Source organism: Mirounga leonina, unplaced genomic scaffold (genome assembly GCF_011800145.1).
Source record: "Mirounga leonina isolate KUSES-001 unplaced genomic scaffold, KU_Mleo_1.0 Mir_93, whole genome shotgun sequence".
Lineage (NCBI taxonomy): Eukaryota > Metazoa > Chordata > Mammalia > Carnivora > Phocidae > Mirounga > Mirounga leonina.
This window is the reverse complement of record NW_023270854.1, coordinates 35,376,501-35,398,974: the sequence shown is the minus strand read 5'-3', so window position 1 is coordinate 35,398,974 and position 22,474 is coordinate 35,376,501. Positions and strand designations below refer to the sequence as shown.

The window sequence follows — 22,474 nt, the reverse complement described above, 5'->3', positions numbered from 1 at the left end:
TATCATTCTTTTTTTTTTTTTCTTAATGTTAGGGGTAGACAAACTTTTTCTGTAAAGGGCCAGTTAATAAATATTTAATGTTTGTGAGCCGTGTGACCTGTCTCAATTACTCAACTCTGCCACTATAGTGTGAAGAACCATATATATGTCAATGTGTAAATAAATGTACATGGCTGTGTTTTAATAAACCTTTACTTAACAAAAATAGGCAGTGAGCCAGATTCGGCTTGCAGTTATAGTTTACCAACCCTTGTCCAACATAGTCTAAATACATAATTATTTTTTTAAACAATGTTCAGTGTTAAATATATTTCGAACTTTACATAAATAAGCTCATACTATGTGTATTGTATCATTTGCTTTTTTTGCTCAACATATGTTCATGAGATTTACTTAAATTGTATATAGCTATATGTCATTTCCTTTTATTTATTTATTTATTTATTTGAGAGAGAGAGAGTTGGGGGAGGAGCAGAGGGAGAGAATCTTTAAGCAGACTCCCCACTGAGCATGGAGCCTAATGTGGGGCTCAGTCTCATGACCCATGAGATCATGACCTGAGCCCAAAACAAGAGTTGGGCACTTAACCAACTGAGCCACCTAGGCACCCCATTGTATGTCATTTCTTTTCACTTATATTTCAGCCAGTCTAGTCACTTTTTTTTACTGAGAATATTTAATATAAAGACTTGCTAAATTGGTGCTAGAGAACTGAAAAGGTAAACAGAGAACACCAAGATATCATGTAGGTAGTAACGGCAAGAAACAACTCCCATCTCTAGGGCTAGGAAAACAGCCAGAGCAAGTTGGATTTATTAAATCTTAGATGTTTGGGGGAGGGGCCCTTTAGAGCTGGAACATAGACTTCTGATGATGGGGAACCAGCCTCACTGGTACTGTGGTCCCCGAGGAGACATACTAATGGCTGGTTCTGCCAGGGCCAGGAAAATTGGAATCTGGAATCTGCTATCCTTGTCAGAGCACACTCTGGCAGGGGTGACACTAGTGGGAACGAGATGTAAATAGGAAGGACTGTGTCTTTTCTTCTTTTTCGGGCAACCTTTGGTCTCCCTCTAGTTCTTCCTATTGGCAGGTTTTAACAGAGAGCCATCTGGCAAAGGAGATGTGAGGTTCCTAAAGTCTGAGGCCCAGCACCACAAAGGAGGGCTGGGAAGGGTGGGTTTGAAGATGAAAATCACTAAGTAACATAACAACCAATACCTACAGAATTCCATTGTATAAATATACTACAGTTTATTCTCTAATTGACAAATAATCTGTATTTTCAAGGACGTTCTGTCAAACACAGTGCTGTTGAAATTCTTGCCCATGTGCAGGGGTTTCTCTTGTTGGTTCTTTTACTCACTGCACCACTAAGATGTCTTCTCGTGTGTTTTCAGCAACTTTTCCCATTGCCAAATTGAGTGACTGCTTTCCACATTCTGTGTAGCTTTTTTTGATCATTAGCACTGTTAACCCTGTGCTCTTCTTGAAACATTTTTTCTCCCACAATATTATATCCTTCTGATTCTCTTTTGTCCTTTAATTTATTATCTTGGATTCATAGATGATTTTTAAAAACTAGTATTTTTTAACATTAAGGAAAAATCTAAAACATAGAGAAGTATAAAGAAAATAATAAAAATCTAAATATCATCCATTATACCATATGACTAAAGTTTAAATCTTTATATTTTTCGGGGCGCCTGGGTGGCTCAGTCATTGAGCATCTGCCTTCAGCTCAGGTCATGATCCCAGGGTCCTGGGATCAAGCCCCACATCGGGCTCCCTGCTCCGTGGGAAGCCTGCTCCTCCCTCTCCCACTCCCCGTGCTTGTGTTCCCTCTCTCGCTGTCTCTCTGTCAAATAAATAAATAATCTTTAAAAAAAAAAATCTTTATATTTTTCTCTGACTTGAGAGCCACACCCATTTTTCCAGCTTCCTTCCTAAACATTTCCATATGCCTATCTTCCTAGCATCTTAGGTTGACCATATCCAAAACCAAACTGATTTTATTTTCTTACCATCTCCTTTCTCCCCATTTCCTTTTTCTCCCTGATCTTTCCCATCTATGGCTATCAGTATTTCCAGGACTCATTTTAGAGCTCTTGGTTTGTCCTTGGCTACGTGAAGAAATTGGACTAACCTACTTTGTGGTTGTACAAATGTCTAGGGTTCCTTCCGTTTACATGTTACCTGTAGTTTCCCTGTGACTGGCTGAGTTTCATTGCTTTAAAGACCCCTCTTAATGAAGTTCAAGTACTAGGACAACTTTTTATAGCACAAGAGATAGGCTAGTTCAGTGGTTGGGAGCACATACTCTGGATGTGTGCTCGAGTCCTGGTTTTGCTACTTTAACTGCTGTAATCCGAGGAAAGATATCCCCTCACCGTAAACAGAAATAATACCTAATTCATAGCACTGTTGTGCAAATCGGCCAGATTAGTAAGTGTAAAATACTTATAGTGTTCCTGACATGTAGTAAGCATGAGATATGTGTTAGCTGTTATTATTACTCTTTGGTCTAGTACCCACTGGAATGCACTTTAGGATATATTGAGAACTTGGAAACTGGTGTCTCTGCTGTCAACCTTAGTGTACTTGTAAGCAGCCTGCATGCTGTAGTGTAGGAAAAGTTCTCAGTATCCTCCATGAGGTGTTTGTTTTGTGACATTCACCAAGCAAACGTTGTTTCCTTAATAATCCCTAATATTTAAGCAGGGTCATTTCTGCCTATTGTGGTCTTCTCTATGTAAATTTTATGATGTCCCCTGCTGGACAGACAGTTCCTTAGCCTGTTTTGAATTCATAGTAAGTTTGAATGAAACAGGTAAAGAGGGTACCTCCGTGGCTCAGATGGTTAAGCGTCTGCCTTTGGCTCAGGTCATGATCCCAGGGTCCTGGGATCAAACCCTGCATCAGGCTCCCTGCTCAACGGGAGTCTGCTTCTTCCTGTCCTCCCCATTCATGGTCTATCTGGCTATCTCTGTCTCTCACTCTCAAATAAATAAATCTTAAAAAAAAAAAAAGCATACCACCAGAGAAAAGATAATCTGAAAAATTTTACTTCCTGTGCTAATTTTAAGAGATTTCTCAAAAAGTCTTAAAAATTGTTTTTAGCACAAGTTAACCAAAAGATTTTGTTTTGTTTTGTTTTGTATTAGAATTTCTGCGGGGGAGGAATAAAGAGTGCGTCGTTGAAGGATTTATGTCTCGAAGACAAAAGACGCATTGCAAATTTAATTAAAGAACTGGCCAGGTGAGATAAAATCTTATATGAAATGTATTATTATATAAGAGAGAAAACTGTTTTTGCAAATAGAAATTACTATGTTTTGATGTCATTGTATCATTGATCTTATGGAAGCAGAGATTTTTAGAAAAAAGTATTCTGTGGCCTCTGAAAAAGAAAAGTGGGAAAAATGTAAGAAGGAAAGACCAGAACAAACCACTTTCTAATTTACATTTTCTTGTTTATTTAATTTCCCAAATTATTTGGTGCATATATTTGCAGCAGTCCTCTATTGAAATGGAAAATGTAGAAGCTTAGCTCTGCTGTCGATGTAGGTTGATATATTGTAATCAGTGTCATAGCAATTACCTTTGGTTTTGTTGTAGATCTGAACAGAAGTAAACATTCATTTTACTGTAGTCCGTTGCAAGAATATCTGTTGTCGTTTTGCTAACTCCTGATGCTTTCAGGATTCAAAATAAGGGATTTTGAATTTTGAGAATAATAGTTCATAGCTATTTGGTTGTACTATTCCATCTTATTAATGGTGTGTGTGAAGCATATCTCTTGGAGTAATTTTTTTGTAAATACACACATCCAGTTTTGGAATCTGAAAATACTTAACAAATGAAGATGTTGATAGAGGAATGTATTAATATAAATTGTAAAAGTCAAATTTAAGGAAAAGCCATACCTAAAAGTTGATTAAAATAGTACTAGTTTTTGTCATTGAATTCCATGTTTGGAAATAGTAGGTCTTTTCCTTCTTTCTTTATTTTTAATTAAAAATAGCTATATGAAGTGTTTGAAAATGTATTTCATGTCGAGGCCTTAAAATAATGTTTGTAGAGGCTTTTATAAAAAGGCTGAAGTTAAAAAATTACCTTACTAAATCATAGAATTACAGTTATAAAGATGACAACAATGATGTTTTGGGGGCTAGGATACAGGGTATGACTATTTCCAAGGACATACCTTAGTCTGAATTTGATATGCCACCTGAGAGAAGCAGTAATTTCTTTCACTAGAATTCTTTGGCTGTTCTAGTCTCTAAAGTAGAGTTTTCATTCCCTTCAATTAGTGTTTTTTGTACTGGGAAAACATTTGTTATTCTTCATACTTGCAGATGATCTTCTCACAAGGCTTTTTACCACATAGATGGTATGGATATCCTTACATATGCTTGATGGCTTTGAAAAGCTATTACCATTAGTTTGAATTCATCTATTAATGGTCCTGAGTTGCCATTATTGTCCTCAGTGATCCATTTTATTTCGGTTGCAAGGCTTGGAGAATACCTGAAATATTAGAGCATATTGTTTTGGTTTCAGCAACCTTCTGCTTTCTAGCAAAATGCTGGCTTCTTGGTAGAGATTCAGGGTGTTACTACAAGGTTGGTATTAGTATAGATTTGCTAATATTTCTAGGAACTCCATTATTACTGTATTTACTATTAACATACAGATATATGGGAATAATGTGTTCTTCTTTCCTTGAGTTTGCTAAGTTTCTTCTGTTGGATATTTCAGTCTACTTTTTTCAGCTCACACTTGCCAAACCATTTCTTCACTTTTTTTTCTTTTACAAGACTCATTTTTATTGAAGTGGGGAAATGTAGAACAAAGTTCCATATGCCTCAAACACCGGCAACTAAACATTCCTAGCCTTTATGTTCTTTTACCTCTGGATTTTCACCCTGGTTTCAAATAACTGGTTTCCCGTTGGCGTTAAATACAGTCATTTGTCTTTCATCTTGAGAACTACTCCTCAGACCACATATTTCCTTCCAGCTACTACCTTCTTTGTACACCACAACATAACCTCATTCCTCGAAAGAGTCTATAGATTTTTATTTTCAACTCTGTTACATTTCATTCCCTCCTCAAGCTTATTTATTTATTTGAAAATATACGGAAGTGCAATTTACATATACTAGTTTGTATGCATGTTTAAAAATATGTATGCATTTTAAGTGTATATTTCAGTGAGTTTTGGCAAATGTAAGGTCACATTAAAAAGTTCTTTGAGATCTTTTACAGTCAGCTCCTTCCTCTCTTTTCCATCCCAGACAGCCATTCATGTGATTTCTGTCATTATTGCTTAGTTTTACATGTTCTGACATGCCATGTAAATGGCCGTATAGTATGTACCCTCTTCTGTCTGGCTTTTTTCCCTCAGCAAAATGATTTTGTGTGTGTGGTAAAAAATACGTAACATAAAATTTATCATCTTAACCATTTTTAAGTGTACAGTTCAGTGGTATTAAGTACATTCATATTGTTGTGACATCATCTCCACAGTCCATTTCCAGAACTTTTTATCATTGAAACTCTGTATCCATTAAAAATAACTCCTCACTCTCCCCTCCTTGGTAACCACCATTCTCTGGGTCTCTGTGAATCTGACTATTCTGGATCTTTCACATAATTGGAATCATAGAGTATTTGTCCTTTTGTATTTGGCTTATTTCAGGGAGTAATGTTTTTGAGATTTTTTTTTTCTTCAATTTGTTGTCTGTAGGAGTAGTTCATTTTTTATTGTTGATTAGTATTCCGTTGTTTGCATGTACTTTAGTTTGTTTATTCATCTGTTAAACAGAACTTTGGGTTGTTCAAGTTTTTGCCTTTTATGAATAAAGCCTCTATAATATTCATGTACAAGTGTTTGTGTGGATATGATGTTTTAATTTTTCTTCTGCAAATTCTTTAGGTATAGAATTACTCAGTTCTATGTTAAGTGTATATTTAACTTTAGAAGAAACTGCCAAACTGTTTCCTAATGTTGTGTTATTTCACACTCCCACTAGCAACTGATGAGAATGCCATCGTTGAGCATATTCATTAAGTCTTGGTATTGTCATTTCTTTAAATTTTAGCCATTCTAATGAGTATAGTGATATCTCCCTGTGGAATTAATTTGTGTTTTCCTAAGATTAATGGGATCATTGGCCATTCTTTTAAGTATCTGTTAAAACTTTTTGCCTTTTTTTTTTTTTTTGACCCATCCCTTTCTCTTCTTGCTACTGAGGTGTTCTTTATATATTTTGGATGCAAGTTGTCATATATGTTTTTCCCCCCAACCTTGCTTTCTAAATATCCTAATGTTTTATTGTTTTTTTTTAAGATTTTTATTTTTAAATAATCTCTACACCCAGTGTGGGGCTTGAACTCACAGCCATGAAAAAATATGGAACGCTTCACAAATTTGCGTGTTATCCTTGCGCAGGGGCCATGCTAATTGTCTCTGTACTGTTCCAATTTTAGTATATATGCTGCCGAGGTGAGCACTATCTTAATGTTTTCTTTTGTAAAGCAAAATTCATTATTTTGATGAACCTCAATTCATCAATTTTTTTCTTTTGTGGTTCATATCTTTAGTGTTTTATCTAAAAAATATTGCCTATCCCAAGGTAGCAAAGATTTTTTCCTTTGTTAGAAAAGACTACCCTTTCTGCAGAATTACCTCCGCCTCATTATCAAAAACCTTGCATGGTCTTTCCCTGGGCTTTTCATTCCATTCCACTGATCTTTGTGTTGCCCTTAGGCCAATACCAAACTGACTTGATTACTGTAATTTTACAATAAGTCTTGAAATCAGGTAAATCTTACAGCTTTGCTCTTTTTGAAAACTGTTTTGGCTTTTTGAGGTCCTTTGCATTTCACTATAAATTTTAGAATTAGCATGTTTATTTTTAAAGGAAAGTTGCCTCTTAGAATTTTGTTTGGGATGTATTGAATTTGTAGATCAACTTGAGGAAAATTGACATCTTCACATTATTGAGTCTTTCGGTTGGTGATATGTCGTATTTCTCCATTTATTTGATTATCTTAAATTTTTTTTCTGTAGTGAATTGTAGTTTGCATGGTACAAGTTATAAAATATGCACATGTGTTATTCTTAAGTATTTTATGTTTTTGATACTATTGTAAGTGGCATGATTTAAAATTTTTATTATACATTTTTAAATTTTATTTCATTTCTCATATGGTAAAACAATTTTTTTTAATATTGGCTTGATGTCAGACTTTTTAAATTTACTTGTTATAATAGTTTTTTTGGCAGAATACTCTGGATTTTCAATATACAGTAATGATCATGTCATCTACAAATAAAAACAATTTTATTTTTTCCTTTCTAATTTGCAGATACTTTGTTTCTTTTTCTTGCCCCTTTGCATTGGCTAGGATCTCTGCTACAATGTTGAACGAAAGTGGATGTCTTTGCCTTCTTGTTTCTGAAATTAAGTCTTTCACCATCAAGTACAATGTAAGCTGTAGGTTGTTTATAGATGTTCTTTATCAGGTTGAGGAAATTTATTTTTGTTCCTAGTTTGCTGAGAGTTGTTTTTCTTAAATCATAAATAGGAGTAGAACTTTGTCAAATGACTTTTCTTTATTATACTAATAATATGATTTGCTTCTTTTTTCTCTGTTAATGTAGTAAATTATATTGATTGGTTTTTGAATGTTTAATTTACCTCGCATTCCTAGCTTAATACCACTTGGATATGGTGGGTTTTGTGTTTTTTTTTTTAGTATGTTGCTGATTTTAATTTGCTAATATTTTTGTTAAGGAATTTTGTTTCATGAGAAATACTTCTGGTATTCATGAAATATCTTTGTGCATTTTTAGTTTATTTTTTAAATTATGGTAAAATACATATAAACATATAATTTATGATCTTAACCATTTTTTAAGTGTACAGGTCAGTAATGTTAAACGCATTCACATTGTTGTTCAACCAGTCTCCAGAATTCTTTTCATCTTGCAAAACTCAAACTCAGTGCCTATTAAAATTCTCCATTCCTCCTCTATCAGCTCCTGATAATCACCATTCTCCTTTCTCCATCTGTGAATGTTACTTTTCTAGTACCTCATATAAGTGGAATCATTGTGTGTTATACCATAATGCGATAGAATACCTCTAACATAAAACTAAACACTAATGACAGTATACTCACAGTGTTGCATAACCACCTAGTTCCAGAACATTTTCACCCCAAACGAAACTGTACTCATTAAGCGGTTGCTCCCCATTCTCCCTTTCCTCTCAATTCCTGACAACAGCTAATCTGTTTTGGTCTGTACCTGTTTGCTGACTCTCAGTATTTCATGTAATTGGAATCATATAGTACATGGCCCTTCTATCTGCCTTCTTTCACTTAGTATAATATTTTCAAGGTTGGCTGAAAAATATCTTATTGTATGGATAACACCACATTTTCTTTATCCGTTCATTTGTTGATGGGCATTTGGGTTTCCACCTTTTAGTGATTGTAAGTAGTGCTGATTTGAATATTCATGTGCAAGTTTTTGTCTCAACACCTGTTTCAGTTATTTTGGATATATATACCCTGTAGCAGAATTGTGAGATCTTATGGTAATTCTTTGTAGAGCGTTTTAAGGAATTGCCAAACTGTTTTTCACAATAGCTGAACTACTTCCCATTCCTACGAACAATATATGAGGATTTCAATTGTCTCCACATTCTCACCAGCAATCATTATAATCCATTTTTTTGGTGATAGCCATCCTTGTTATCTTATTTGTGGTTTTGTTTATATTTCCCTAGTGGCTAATGATATTAAGCATGCGTTTAATGGCCATTTGTATATCTTCTTTGGGGAAATGTCTATTCAAGTCCTTTGCCCATATTTTAATTGGGTTGTTTGTTTTTTCATTGTTGTTGTAATAGTTCTTTAGATATTCTAGGTACTATATACCAATAACATATATATGATTTGCAAATAATGTCTCCCATTGTGTGATTGGTTTTTCACTTTCTTGATTGTGTCCTTTGAAGCCCAAAAGATTTTACTATTGATGAAGTCTAAATTCTCTATTTTTCTCTTGTCAGTTGTGCTTTTGGTGTCATATCTAAGAAACTACTGCAGTATCAAAAGTCATGAAGATTTAACCCTATGTTTTCTTCTATGAGTCTTATGGTTTTAGCGCTTATATTTGGGTCTTTGGTCCATTTTGATTTAATTTCTGTATATGATGAGGGATAGTGGTTCAACTTCATTTTTTTTTTTTTTTTTTTTTTGCATGTGGAAATCCATTTGTCCCAGCACTATTTGCTGAAGAGACTTATTTTCCCATTTAATGGTCTTGGCACCATTGTCAAAAATTGATTGACCAGAAATATTTGGGTTTATTTCTGGACTCTCAGTATTTTTCATTGATCTGTATGTCTATTCTAATGCCAATACCACACTGTTTTGATTAGTGTATCTTATTAGCATTAAATACAAGACCTCCAACTTTGTTTTTCCTTTTGAAGATTGTTTGAGCTGTTCTGGTCCCTTGCAATTCCATATGAATTATGAGATCAGCTTTTCTGCCTCTGAAAAAAAAGCATTTGGGATTTTGATAGGATTACATTAAATCTGTAGATCACTTTGGGGAATATTGCCATATTTAAGTGTTCCGGTCCATGAACATGAAATGTCTTTCAGTATTTAGGTCTTCTTTAATTTCTTTAGCAATGTTTCAATGTACAAGTCTTTCACGTTTTTGGATGAATTTATTTCCAAGAATTTGTTTTTTTTTATGTTCTTGTAATTAGAATTGTTTTCTTAATATTCTTTTCAGATTGTTTGTTACCGGTGTATAGAAATACAGAAGATTTTTGTATGTTAATCTTACACCCTGAAATTTTGTTACATTTGTTTATCAGCTCTAATAGTTTTTTGTGGATTCTGTATGGATTTTCTATATATAGTATCATGTCATCTGCAAAGATGGTTCTACTTCTTTTCCAGTTTGGATGCTTCTTATTTGTTTTTCTTCTGGCTTGAAGTTCCAGCACATTGTTGAATGGAGTGGTAGAAGCAGGCATCCTTGTCTTGGTCTTGAACTTAGTGGGAAAGCTTTCAGTTTTTTATCAATGAGATAAGTTTTCAATTAGCAATAATCGCGCCTCGGATAAACCTCATTGGCTACGATACTGCCACTGCGCAAAGCTTATCAATGAGATAAGATGGCAGCTGTTAGTTTTTCATAAATTCCCTTTCCCATGTTAAAGAAGTTTCCTTTTTTTCCCAGTTTGAGTGTTAGGGATTTTTTCAAAAGCTTTTTCTGTGTCAATTGATACGATCACATATTTTTGTTGGTTTGTCAAATGTGTGTTGATTGATTTTCTTATGTTAAACCATCCTTGTATTTTTGGGATAAATACCAATTGGTCATATTTTATAATCCCTTTTAATACATTTTTGGATTTAGTTTGTTGGCATTTTTTTTGAGGATTTTTGAATCTGTATTCATGAGGGATCTTGGTCTGTAGTTTTATTTTCTCAGTTTCTTTGGCTTAGATATCAGGTATTACTGGACTCATAGGATGAGCTAGGGAGTATTCCCTTTTCTTAGGTTCTTTGGAAGAGTTTGAGAAGGATTGGTGTTAATTCTTCATTAAATATTTGGTAGAAAAATAAATTGGTAGAATTCATCCATGAAGCTATCTGGTTCTTAGATTGTCTTTGTAGGGCAGTTTTTGATTACTGTTTAAATCTCCTTATGTGTTGTAGATTATTTAGATTTTTCCATTTGTTCTTGAGTCAGTGTTGGTAATTTTTGTGTTTTTAGGAATGTTTATTTTATATAGGTTATCCAATGTCTAAGACATATAATTTTTGTACTATTCTCTTAGAATCCTTTTTATTTGTGTATAGTTAGTAGTAATGTCCCACTTTAATTTCTGATTTTATTTACATCATCTTTCATTTATCAGTCTAAGCTAAAGATTTTTAAATTTTGTTGATCTTTTCAAAGAACCAACTTTTGGTTTTATAGATTCTCTATTTTCTTTCTATTGTCTATTTCACTTATCTTTGCTCTATATTATTTTCTCCCTTTTGCAAGGTTTGGGTTTTAGTTTCTAGTCCTTAAGGTATAAAGTTACTGACTTGAAATCTCTCTGGTTTTCTAATGTAGGCATTTATGCCATAAATATCCCTGTGAGTACTGCTTTTGCTGTACCCCATAGATTTTGATATGTTGTGTTGCATTCATCTTTAAGTACTTTCTAATTTTCCTTGATTTTTTTTCTTTGATTCATTTGTTTGAGTGTGTTGTTTGATTTCCATGTATTTATGAATTTTCCACTTTTCTTTCCCTTAATGATTTTGAATTTTAGTCCATTGCAGTGGAAAAGATACTTTGCATGCTTTCAGTCTCTTTAAATATATTGAGAGTTGTTTTGTGAGCTTATATATGATTTATCCTGGAGAAAATTCCATGTGCACTTGAGAAGAATGTTGATTCAGCTGTTGTTTGATGGAGTGTTCTATATATGTCTTTTAAGTCTAGTTGGCTTACAGTGTTGTTCAAGTCCCCCCCTTTTTTATTGATGATCTTGCATCTAGATGTCCTATTTCTTATTGATAGTTGGTTATTGAAGTCTCCAACTATTATTGAACTATATTTCTCTTCACTTGTGTCAGTGCTTTCTTCATATTTTGGGGGACTTTGTTGTTTGGTGGGTTTATTTTTATAATTTTAATATATTCTTGAAGAATTGACCCTTTTATCAATACATGACATCTCTTTGTCTTGTAACATTTTTTGTATTGAAATCTATTTTGTCTGATATTAGTATAGCCAACCAGCTCCCTTTTGGTTACTATTTAAGTGATATTTGCATAAAATACCTTTTTCCATATTTTAGCTTTCAACTTTTGTGTCTTTTAATTCAAATTGAGTCTCTAACAAGCAACATATATTAGAATGTGGGTTTTTAAAAAAAATCCATTTTCCTAATCTCTTTCACTGGTGAACATAACTCATATATATTTAAAGTAATTTCTTATCACAGTACCATTTTGCTGTTATGTATGTATGTATATTTTATATATATAAAAGATATATGAAAGATATATATAAAAGATATATATATGTGAAAGATACATATATATGAAAAAGGCTTTTTTTTTTTTTTTTTTTTTTTAGTTTTCTAGTTACTCCAGTAGTGCTATCTTTTTTTGTTTGATTTTGTGTGTGTGTGTGCACACCATTTTGATTGGGTCCTTGTTTCTTTTTTTTTGTAAAATTTTTAGTTATTTTCTTAATTGTTACCCTGGGGAATACAGTTAACACCCTAAATTTATAACAGTTTAATTTGAATTCATACCAACTTAGTTTCAGTTGTGTATAAAAATTCTGTCTCTGTACAGCTGTGTTCCCCAATCTTTGAGTTGTTATTTTTACCAATTACATTTTTATGCATTATGTGCTTGTGGGCGAAATTGTGACCCCACCAAATTCATATTGAAATGCTAACCCCCAGTTCCTGAGAGTGTGACTGTATTTGAAGGTGGGGGCTTTAAAAGTGGTTATTAAGGTAAAAGAAGGTCACATCATGATTGGAAACTTACGCATTTCATTTCGTAGTTTTGTCAATTTTTGCCTTACATATTTGATCCTGTGGTTACTATTGTGCTGAATGCACTCATTTTCCTGTTTTTTTTTAAATTATTTTATTTTTTAAAATATTTATTCAAGAGAGAGAGCGCATGAAAGTGCACGAGCATGGGGGAGGGGTAGAGGGAGAGGTAGAAACAGACTCCCTGCAGAGCAGGGAGCCCCCCCACAGCGCTCAATCCCAGGACCCTGAGATCATGACCCAAGCTGAAGGCAGATGCTCATCTGTATGAGCCACCCAGGCGCCCCTCATTTTCTTGTTTAAATGAACCTGTGGTCACCCTGGGGATTTGTAATATGCATTCTTGACTAATCACAGTCTAGTATTAATTGATACTTTTAGCTCTATTCTAAGCAATTCAAGAACTTTAGAACTCAATAACTTTATTTTCTTCTCTTGATTATGTGCCGTTTGTAATGTGTCATAATTTTGTATATATTTTTATATATATGTTTTTATATATTTAAATTTTAATTCAGTGTAATATGATCATTACTTTTTTGTATTATTTTGAAATAATTTTAGGCTTACAGAAAAGTTGCTGTAATAGTACAGTATTGGAGGAATGAGAAATGGGAAGTGGCTGCTAATGAATACAAGGTTTCTTTTGGAAAGGATGAAAGCGTTCTAAAATTAGATTATGGGGGCACCTGGGTGGCTCAGATGGTTAAGCATCTGCCTTCTGCTCGGGTCATGATCCGGATCAGGCCCCAAAATGGGCTCCTGCTCAGCGGGGAGCCTGCTTCTCCCTCTCCCTCTGCTGTTCCCCCTGCTTTTGCTCTCTCTCGCTATCTCTCTCTCCCTGTCAAATAAATAAAAAATCTTTAAAAAAATATATAAAAATAGGGGAAGGAAAGGTGGCAGAGGAGTAGGGGACCCTATTTCAGCTGGTCCCCGGAATTGAGCTGGATATCTACCAGACCACTCTGAGCACCCATGAAACCAGCCTGAGATGTAAGAAGATCGGGATCTCTACAAACAGAATATCACAGGCGGTTGGTTTCAAAGTGTGAAGCGGGGAGCCGTGATTCTGCAGGCAGATATCGGAGGATAAACGGCAGCGGGAGGGTGCCTGGCCATGGGAATCCTACACCGCTGGTGAGGAACAGCCTCTCACGCTGGGGATGGGGCACAGACTCGCAGACCGCTAGCGGCGGGGAAAGGACTTTAGGAGGGCAGCCCCTCGGGCAGAAACCCAGATCAGCAGGTTCGTGCCTGCGAACTGGGAGCGGCTGGCGGTTTTAGAAGCATAAAGGGCAGAGACGTGCCCGACCTGGAGGCAGGACTGGGAGCGCTGCGGAGGGGCGCACAACCCAGGACGCTGCAGTTTATAGCAGCACGGACAGAAATGGAGACAGTGTGGCCTGGAGAGCTCACTGAAGAACAGACTGCAATCTCTCTGCTCTGAGGCCGAGGGTTGGAAACGGTCTCTTTTGCTCTGACTCTCGGAAGAGGTGCGGAAAGCCGCCAGGGAACAAAAGCCCCAAAAACTGATTCCTGCTGAGCCCATCCCCCAACACAGGGGGGCAGGGCAACTCATCCCAAACAGGTTTGCCTGAGTAACAGCGTAGCAGATCCCTCCCGCAGAAGACAGGCTGGGAAAACGAGAGGCCAGCAACCCTAAGGTCCCAAGAAAACAGGTACATCTTGCTTGGGTTCTGGTCAATAATTTGGACTCTATACATACCCTCAAACACCCATCAACAGAATGACTAGGAGGAGGAGCCCCCAAAATAGAAAAGACTCAGAGATTATGACTTATGCTGCAGATTTACAAATGGATGCAGATATAACCAGGATGTCGGAGATGGAATTCAGGCTAGCAATTGTGAAGACAATGGCGAGAATGGAGAAATCAATTAATGGCAACATAGAGTCTCTAAGGGCAGAAATGAAAGCTGAATTGGCAGAACTTAAAAATGCTATCAGTGAGATCCAATCCAATCTAGATAATCTAACAGCTAGGGTAACTGAGGCAGAAGAACAAATAAGTGACCTGGAAGACAATATAATAGATAAAAAGGGAAAAGAGGAGGCCAGGGAAAAACAACTCAGAATCCATGAAAATAGAATCAGAGAAATAAGTGACACCATGAAGCATTCCAATGTCAGAATAATTGGAATCCCGGAGGGAGTGGAGAGAGAGAGAGAGAGGACTAGAAGATGTATTTGAGCAAATCGTAGCTGAGAACTTCCCTAATGTGGGGAATAAAACAAACATTTGCGTCCTAGAGGCAGAGAGGACCCGTCCCAAGATCAATGAAAACAGGCCAACATCCCGGCATGTAATAGTAAAACTTGCAAATCTTAGAACCAAGGAAACCATCTTAAGGGCAGTTAGGGGGAAGAGATTCCTTACGTACAGAGGGAGGAACATCAGAATAACATCAGACCTATCCACAGAGACCTGGCAAGCCAGAAAGGCTTGGCAAGACATATTCAGGGTACTAAATGAGGAGAACAGCAGCCAAGAATACTTTATCTGGCAAGGCTTTCATTTAGAATGGATGGAGAGATGCAGAGCTTCCATGACCAGCAGAAACTAAAAGAATATGTGACCACTAAGCCGGCCCTGCAAGAAATATTAAGGGGGGTTTTATAAAAGTAGAAAGACCCCAAGAGTGATATACAACAGAAATTTACGGGGACAATCTATAAAAACAATGTCTTCACAGGCAACATGGTGACAATTAATTCATATCTTTCAATAATCACTCTCAACGTGAATGGCCTAAACACTCCCATAAAATGGCACAGGGTTGCAGATTGGATAAAAAGACAGGACCCATCCATATGCTGTCTACAAGAGACTCATTTTGAACCTAAAGATACATCCAGACTGAAAGTGAAGGGATGGAAATCCATCTTCCATGCCAGCAGACCTCAAAAGAAAGCTGGAGTAGCAATTCTTATATCAGACAAATTAGATTTTAAACTAAAATCTGTAATTAGAGACACAGAAGGACACTATATCATTCTTAAAGGGTCTATCCAACAAGAAGATCTAACAATTGTAAATATCTATGCCCCCAACATGGGAGCAGCCATCTACATAGCCAACTGTTAGCCAAAATAAAGAGTCATATTGATAACAATACGTTAATTGTAGGAGACCTCAATACTCCACTCTCAGCAATGGACAGATCATCTAAGCAGAAAATCAACAAGGAAACAAGAGCTTTGAATGATGCATTGGACCAGATGGACTTCATAGATATTTACAGAACATTCCACCCTAAAACAACAGAATACTCATTCTTCTCGAGCGCACATGGAACTTTCTCCAGAATAGACCACATACTGGGTCACAAATCAAGTCTCAACCGATACCAAAAGATTGAGATTATTCCCTGCATATTCTCATACCACAATGTTTTAAAACTGGAACTCCATCACAGGAAAAAATTTGGAAGAAATTCAAACACTTGGAAGCTAAAGACCACTCTGCTCAAGAATGTTTGGGTCAACCAGGAAATCAAAGAAGAACTTAAACAATTCATGGAAATCAATAAGAACGAAAACACATTGGTCCAAAACCTATGGGATACTGCAAAGGCGGTCCTAAGGGGGAAATACATAGCCATCCAAGCGTCACTCAAAAAAATAGAAAAATCCCGAATTCACCAACTAACTCTGCACCTTAAAGAACTAGCGAAAAAGCAACAAATGATGCCTAAGCCACGCATTAGAAGAGAAATAATTAAAATTAAAGCAGAGATCAATGAATTAGAAACCAGAAACACGGTGGATCAGATCAATGAAACTAGAAGTTGGTTCTTTGAAAGAATTAATAAGATCGATAAACCACTGGCCAGACTTATCCAAAAGAAAAGAGAAAGGACCCAAATTAATAAAATTATGAATGAAAGGGGAGAGATCACGACTAACACCAAGGAAATAGAAACAGTTATTAGAAATTATTATCAACGACTATATGCCAATAAACTGAGCAATCTGGATGAAATGGCGGCCTTCCTGGAAACCTGTAAGCTGCCAAGACTGAAACAGGAAGAAATTGACAACCTGAATGGGCCAATAACCAGTAACGAGATTGAAGGAGTGATCAAAAGCTTCCCAAAAAACAAGAGTCCAGGGCCTGATGGATTCCCTGGGGAATTCTACCAAACATTCAAAGAAGAAATAATACCTATTCTACTGAAGCTGTTTCAAAAAATAGAAACAGAAGGAAAACTTCCAAACTCATTCTATGAGGCCAGCATTACCTTAATCCCCAAACCAGGCAAAGACCCCATCAAAAAGGAGAATTTCAGACTGATATCCCTGATGAATATGGATTCCAAAATCCTCAACAAAATCCTAGCTAATAGGATCCAACAACACATTAAAAGGATCATCCACCACGACCAAGTGGGATTTATCCCCGAGATGCAAGGGTGGTTCAACATTCACAAATCAATCAATGTGATAGAACACATTAATAAGAGGAGGGAGAAGAACCATATGGTCCTCTCAGTTGATGCAGAAAAAGCATTTGACAAAATACAACATCCTTTCCTGATTAAAACTCTTCAGAGTATAGGGATAGAGGGAACATTCCTCAAGTTCATAAAATCCATCTATGAAAAACCCACAGCAAATACCATCCTCAATGGGGAAAAGCTGAGAGCCTTTCCCTTAAGATCAGGAACATGTCAAGGATGCCCACTCTCGCCACTATTGTTCAACATAGTACTAGAAGTCCTAGGCACAGCAATCAAACAACAAAAAGAAATAAAAGGTATTCAGATTGGCAAAGAAGAAGTCAAACTCTCTCTTTTCGCAGACAACATGATACTTTATGTGGAAAACCCAAGAGACTCCACCCCCAAATTACTAGAACTCATCCAGCAATTCGGGAATGTGGCAGGATACAAAATCAATGCACAGAAATCAGTTGCTTTCTTATACACTAACGACACAACTGTAGAAAGAGAAATTAGAGAAACGATTCCATTTACAATAGCACCAAAAACCATAAGATACCTCGGAATAAACCTAACCAAAGAGGTAAAGGATCTATACTCTAGGAACTACAAAACACTCATGAAAGAAATTGAAGAAGACACAAAAAGATGGAAAAATATTCCATGCTCATGGATTGGAAGAATGAACATTGTTAAAATGTCTATGCTACCCAGAGCAATCTATACCTTCAACGCCATCCCGATCAAAATTCCGAAGACATTTTTCAAAGTGCTGGAACAAACAATCCTAAAATTTGTATGGAATCAGAAAAGACCCCGAATCACCAGGAAATGTTGAAAAAGAAAAACAAAGCTGGGGGCATCATGTTGCCTGATTTCAAGATATATTACAAAGCTGTGATCACCAAGACAGCATGGTACTGGCACAAAAACAGACATATAGACCAATGGAATAGAATAGAGAACCCAGATATGGACCCTCAACTCTCTGGTCACATAATCTTTGACAAAGCAGGAAAAAACATGCAATGGAAAAAAGACAGTCTCTTTAATAAATGGTGCTGGGAAAATTGGACAGCCACATGCAGAAGAATGAAACTCGACCATTCTCTAACACCATTCACAAAGATAAACGCAAAGTGAATGAAAGACCTCAATGTGAGACAGGAATCCATCAAAATCCTAGAGGAGAACATAGGCAGTAACCTCTTTGACATCGCCCTCAGCAACTTCTTTCAAGATACATCTCCAAAAGCTAGTGAAACGAAAGCAAAAATGAACTTTTGGGACTTCATCAAGATAAAAAGCTGCTGCACAGCAAAGGAAACAGTCAGCAAAACAAAGAGGCAACCCACAGAATGGGAGAAGATATTTGCAAATGACACTACAGATAAAGGGCTGGTATCCAAGATCTATAAAGAACTCAAACTCAACACCCAAAAAACAAATAATCAAGTCAGAAAGTGGGCAGAAGATATGAAAAGACACTTCTTTGAAGAAGACATACAAATGGCTAACAGATACATGAAAAAATGTTCATCATCATTAGCCATCAGGGAAATTCAAATAAAAACCACATTGAGATACCACCTTACACGAGTTAGAATGGCCAAAATGGACAGGGAAAGAAACAACAAATGTTGGAGAGGTTGCGGAGAAAGGGGAACCCTCTTACACTGTTGGTGGGAATGCAAGTTGGTACAGCCATTTTGGAAAACAGTGTGGAGGTTCCTCAAAAATTTAAAAATAGAGCTACCCTATGACCCAGCAATTGCACTCCTGGGTATTTACCCCAAAGACACAGATGTAGTGAAAAGAAGGGCCATATGCATCCCAATGTTCATAGCAGCAATGTCCGTAATAGCCAAACTGTGGAAAGAGCCGAGATGCCCTTCAACAGATGAATGGATAAAGAAGATGTGGTCCATATATACAATGGAATATTACTCAGCCATCAGAAAGGATGAATACCCAAGTTTTACATCAACATGGGTGGGACTGGAGGAGATTATGCTAAGTGAAATAAGTCAAGCAGAGAAAGTCAATTATCATATGGTTTCACTTATTTGTGGAACATAAGGAATAGCATGGAGGACACTAGGAGAAGGAAGGGAAAAATGAGGGGGTGGGGAATTGGAGGGAGAGATGAACCATGAGGGACTATGGACTCTGAGAAACAAACAGGGTTTTAGAGGGGAGAGGCGAGGGGGGATTCGTTAGCTCAGTGATGGGTATTAAGGAGGGCACGTACTGCATGGAGCACTGGGTGTTATATGAAAACAATGGATCATGGATCACTACATCAAAAACTAATGATGTATGGTGACTAACATAACATAATAAAATTAAAAAGTAAATAAATAAATAAATCGTAAAAATAAATAAATAAAAATAAAATAAAATTAGATTATGGTGATAGTTGCAGAACTCTGAAAATATAGGAAAAGCCATTGAATTGTATGCTCTAAATGGGTTAACCTTGTTACATATAACTTATATTCAATAAAGCTCTTTAAAAAAAGCTATGATGGGTTTTGATACCTTTCACCTAGCTTGCTGTAGTTAACATCTTGAATAACGTATTGCAATGATCAAAAATTAATACTGGTACAGTAGTATTAGTTAACTACAGTTTATTCAGATTTACTCAGCTTTCGTACTAATTTTTTTTCTGTTCCAGTATCACATTTTATATTCAGTTTTCATGTTTCCTTAGTCTCCTCCCATTTGTGGCAGTATATTAGTTTTTCTTTGCTTTCCATGACCTGTCACTTTTGAAGAATACTGGTCAGATATTTTGTAGTATTTCTTTCAGTTTTTTTTTTTCATGTTTTCTCGTGATTATATTGCATTATGATATTATATCGGGATGTATGATGTTGATATGTTACTGGTGGTTTTAATTATGATAATATAGTTGATGTAGAGTGTACTACGTTTCTCCCCTGAAAAGTTGCATTGTTCTCTGTAGTTAATAAATTGGTGGAGGTCCATGGCGATTATTGAAATCCACTGTTTTTTTCTGAAACTTTTACTCACTGTTATAAGCATTCATCAAAGGGACTTCACTGCAACAACTATTACTGTGATGTTCTAATAGTAGTTACTTTATGTTTCCCGTATTTGTTTTGCATTTACTAATTGGAATTCTTGTTTAAGGATGAGCTGTCCCTTCTGCTCTATTTATTTATTTACTTATTTTAGTATTCATTTTGTTATTTATTTTTATCAATAATAATAATAATAATGTACTCATGGACATTTATTTTATTCTAGTTCAGGACTCACCAAAACAAAAATAGATAGCAAGATGATTCTTTTTTTTGAAGATTTATTTATTTTAGAGAGATAGAGAGTGCGCACATGTGCACGAGAGCAGGGAGGGAGGAGCAAAGGAGAGGGGGAAAGAGAAAGAGAGAATCCTCAAGCAGGCTCCCCACTGAGCATGAAGCCTGACTTGGGCTCGATCCTGGGACCCTGAAATCATGATCTGAGCCAAAATCAAGAGTCGGCCGCTCAACTGACTGAGCCACCTAGGTCCCCCAAGGTGATCCATTTTTTTTTAAACCTTTTTATTTTGAGGTAATTGTGGATTCACCTATAGTGGTAAGAAATAATACAGAGAGAGAGCCCATGTCCCCTCTCCCCAATATTCACCGACGGTGGTGTTTTGATTAACTATAACACAATATCTCAACCAGGAAATTGACATTGATAGGACCCATCAAACTTGTATAGATTTCACATATACTCACTTGTGTATATATATAGTTCTGTGCAATTTTATCACATGTAGATTTGTGTACCATCACCAGAGTAAAGACAAATTTTTTTTTTAAGATTTTATTTATTTATTTGACAGAGAGAGACACAGCGAGAGAGGGAACGCAAACAGGGGGAGTGGGAGAGGGAGAAGCAGGCTTCCCACAAGAGCAGAGAGCCCGATGTGGGGCTCAATCCCAGGACTCTGGGATCATGACCTGAGCCCAAGGTAGACGCTTAACGACTGAGCCACGCAGGCACCCCACAAAATGGTTTTGTTAAGAAAATTACTCATGTTGTCTTTTTATAGACACAGCTAACTTTCCTTCCTACCCCCTTCCCTAATCCTTAGCAACCATTAATTCACTCTCCATCTCCATAATTTTGTCATTTTAAGAATGCTATAATAAATGGAATCATACAGTATGGTATCTTTTGCGATTGGCTTTTTTCTCCACTCGCCATAATTCCTTTTAGATCCATCCAAATTGTTGCATGTATCAAAGTTTGTTGCTTTTATTGCTAAGTCTTTTCCATAGGTGGATGTACCACAGTTTAACCATTAATCTGTTGAAGGATATTTGGCTTCTTTCCAGTTTTTTTATTTTTTTTATTCTTTTAAGTAGTCTCTACACCTAGCGTGAGGTTTGATTATACAACCCCAAGATCAAGAGTCTCATGTTCCACCCACTGAGCCAGTCAGGTACCCCTTCTTTCTAGTTTTTGATTGCTACAAATGAAGCTATGAACATTCATATATAGGTTTTAGTGTGAGCATAACATGTTCATTTCTTTGGGACATTGTGTCGTAATGCATATTTAGTTTTGTAAGAAGCTGCTGAACTATTTTCAAAAGTGGTTTATCATTTTACGTTCCTACCAGCAATGCAAGAGAGATCTAGCTCCCTTGCATTCTTGCCAATATTTGTTATAATTATTTTTTGTTTTAGCCATTCTTAGAGGTATTTAGTGTTAACTAATTGTGGTTTTATTAGTATTACTCTAGTGACCATTGATGACCAGTTGTTTTGGACATTGTTTCATATGCTTATTTGCCATCTATATCTTCTTCAGTGAAATGTCTGTTCGTCCTTTTTGTTCATTTTTGTTGGAATGTTTTTGTTGTTGTTGTTGAGTTTTAACAGTCCTTTTTATGTTATATATACAAATCCTTTGTTGGATATGTAATTTGCAAATACTTTTCCTGATCTTTAGCTTGCCTAAGGTCTTTCATAGAGCAAAAGATTTTAATTTTAACTAGGTATCAATTTTTTCTTTTATGGATCATGCTTTTATTGTCAAGTCTAGGAACTCTAACTTAAGTTTTCTCTTTTTTTTTTTTTTTAAAGATTTTATTTATTTATTTGACAGAGAGAGAGAGACAGCAAGAGCGGAAACACAAGCAAGGGGAGTGGGAGAGGGAGAAGCAGGCTTTCGGCTGAGCAGGGAGCCCGATGCGGGGTTTGATCCCAGGACCCTGGGACCATGGACCTGAGCTGAAGGCAGACGCTTAACGACTGAGCTACCCAGGAACCCCTCTCCTATTTTTTTTTTAAAGCTTTATATTTTTACATTCTGTATTAAGCCCATGATTCACTTTGAGTTAATTTTTGCATGATGTATGAAGTTTAGGTT

At 36.1% G+C, this 22,474-nt stretch overlaps 1 protein-coding gene, 1 non-coding gene and 1 pseudogene across 5 annotated transcripts in view; 1 reads left to right on the top strand and 2 right to left on the bottom strand.

The window, feature by feature from the left end:
* The window catches only part of KIAA1328 (KIAA1328 ortholog), a 353,869-nt gene that overhangs the window by 13,840 nt on the left and 317,555 nt on the right, over positions 1 to 22,474 (top strand). For all 4 annotated transcript variants that reach the window (XM_034996319.1, XM_034996318.1, XM_034996321.1 and 1 more), the window contains one exon: positions 3,165 to 3,259. In XM_034996319.1, the coding sequence (XP_034852210.1) occupies positions 3,165 to 3,259 (95 nt within the window). The remainder of the gene's footprint in view (positions 1 to 3,164; positions 3,260 to 22,474) is intronic.
* Positions 6,413 to 6,519, bottom strand: LOC118004838. Its single transcript, XR_004677715.1, has one exon. It is a non-coding gene; the product is annotated as a U6 spliceosomal RNA (small nuclear RNA).
* Positions 10,114 to 10,199, bottom strand: LOC118004823 (annotated as a pseudogene).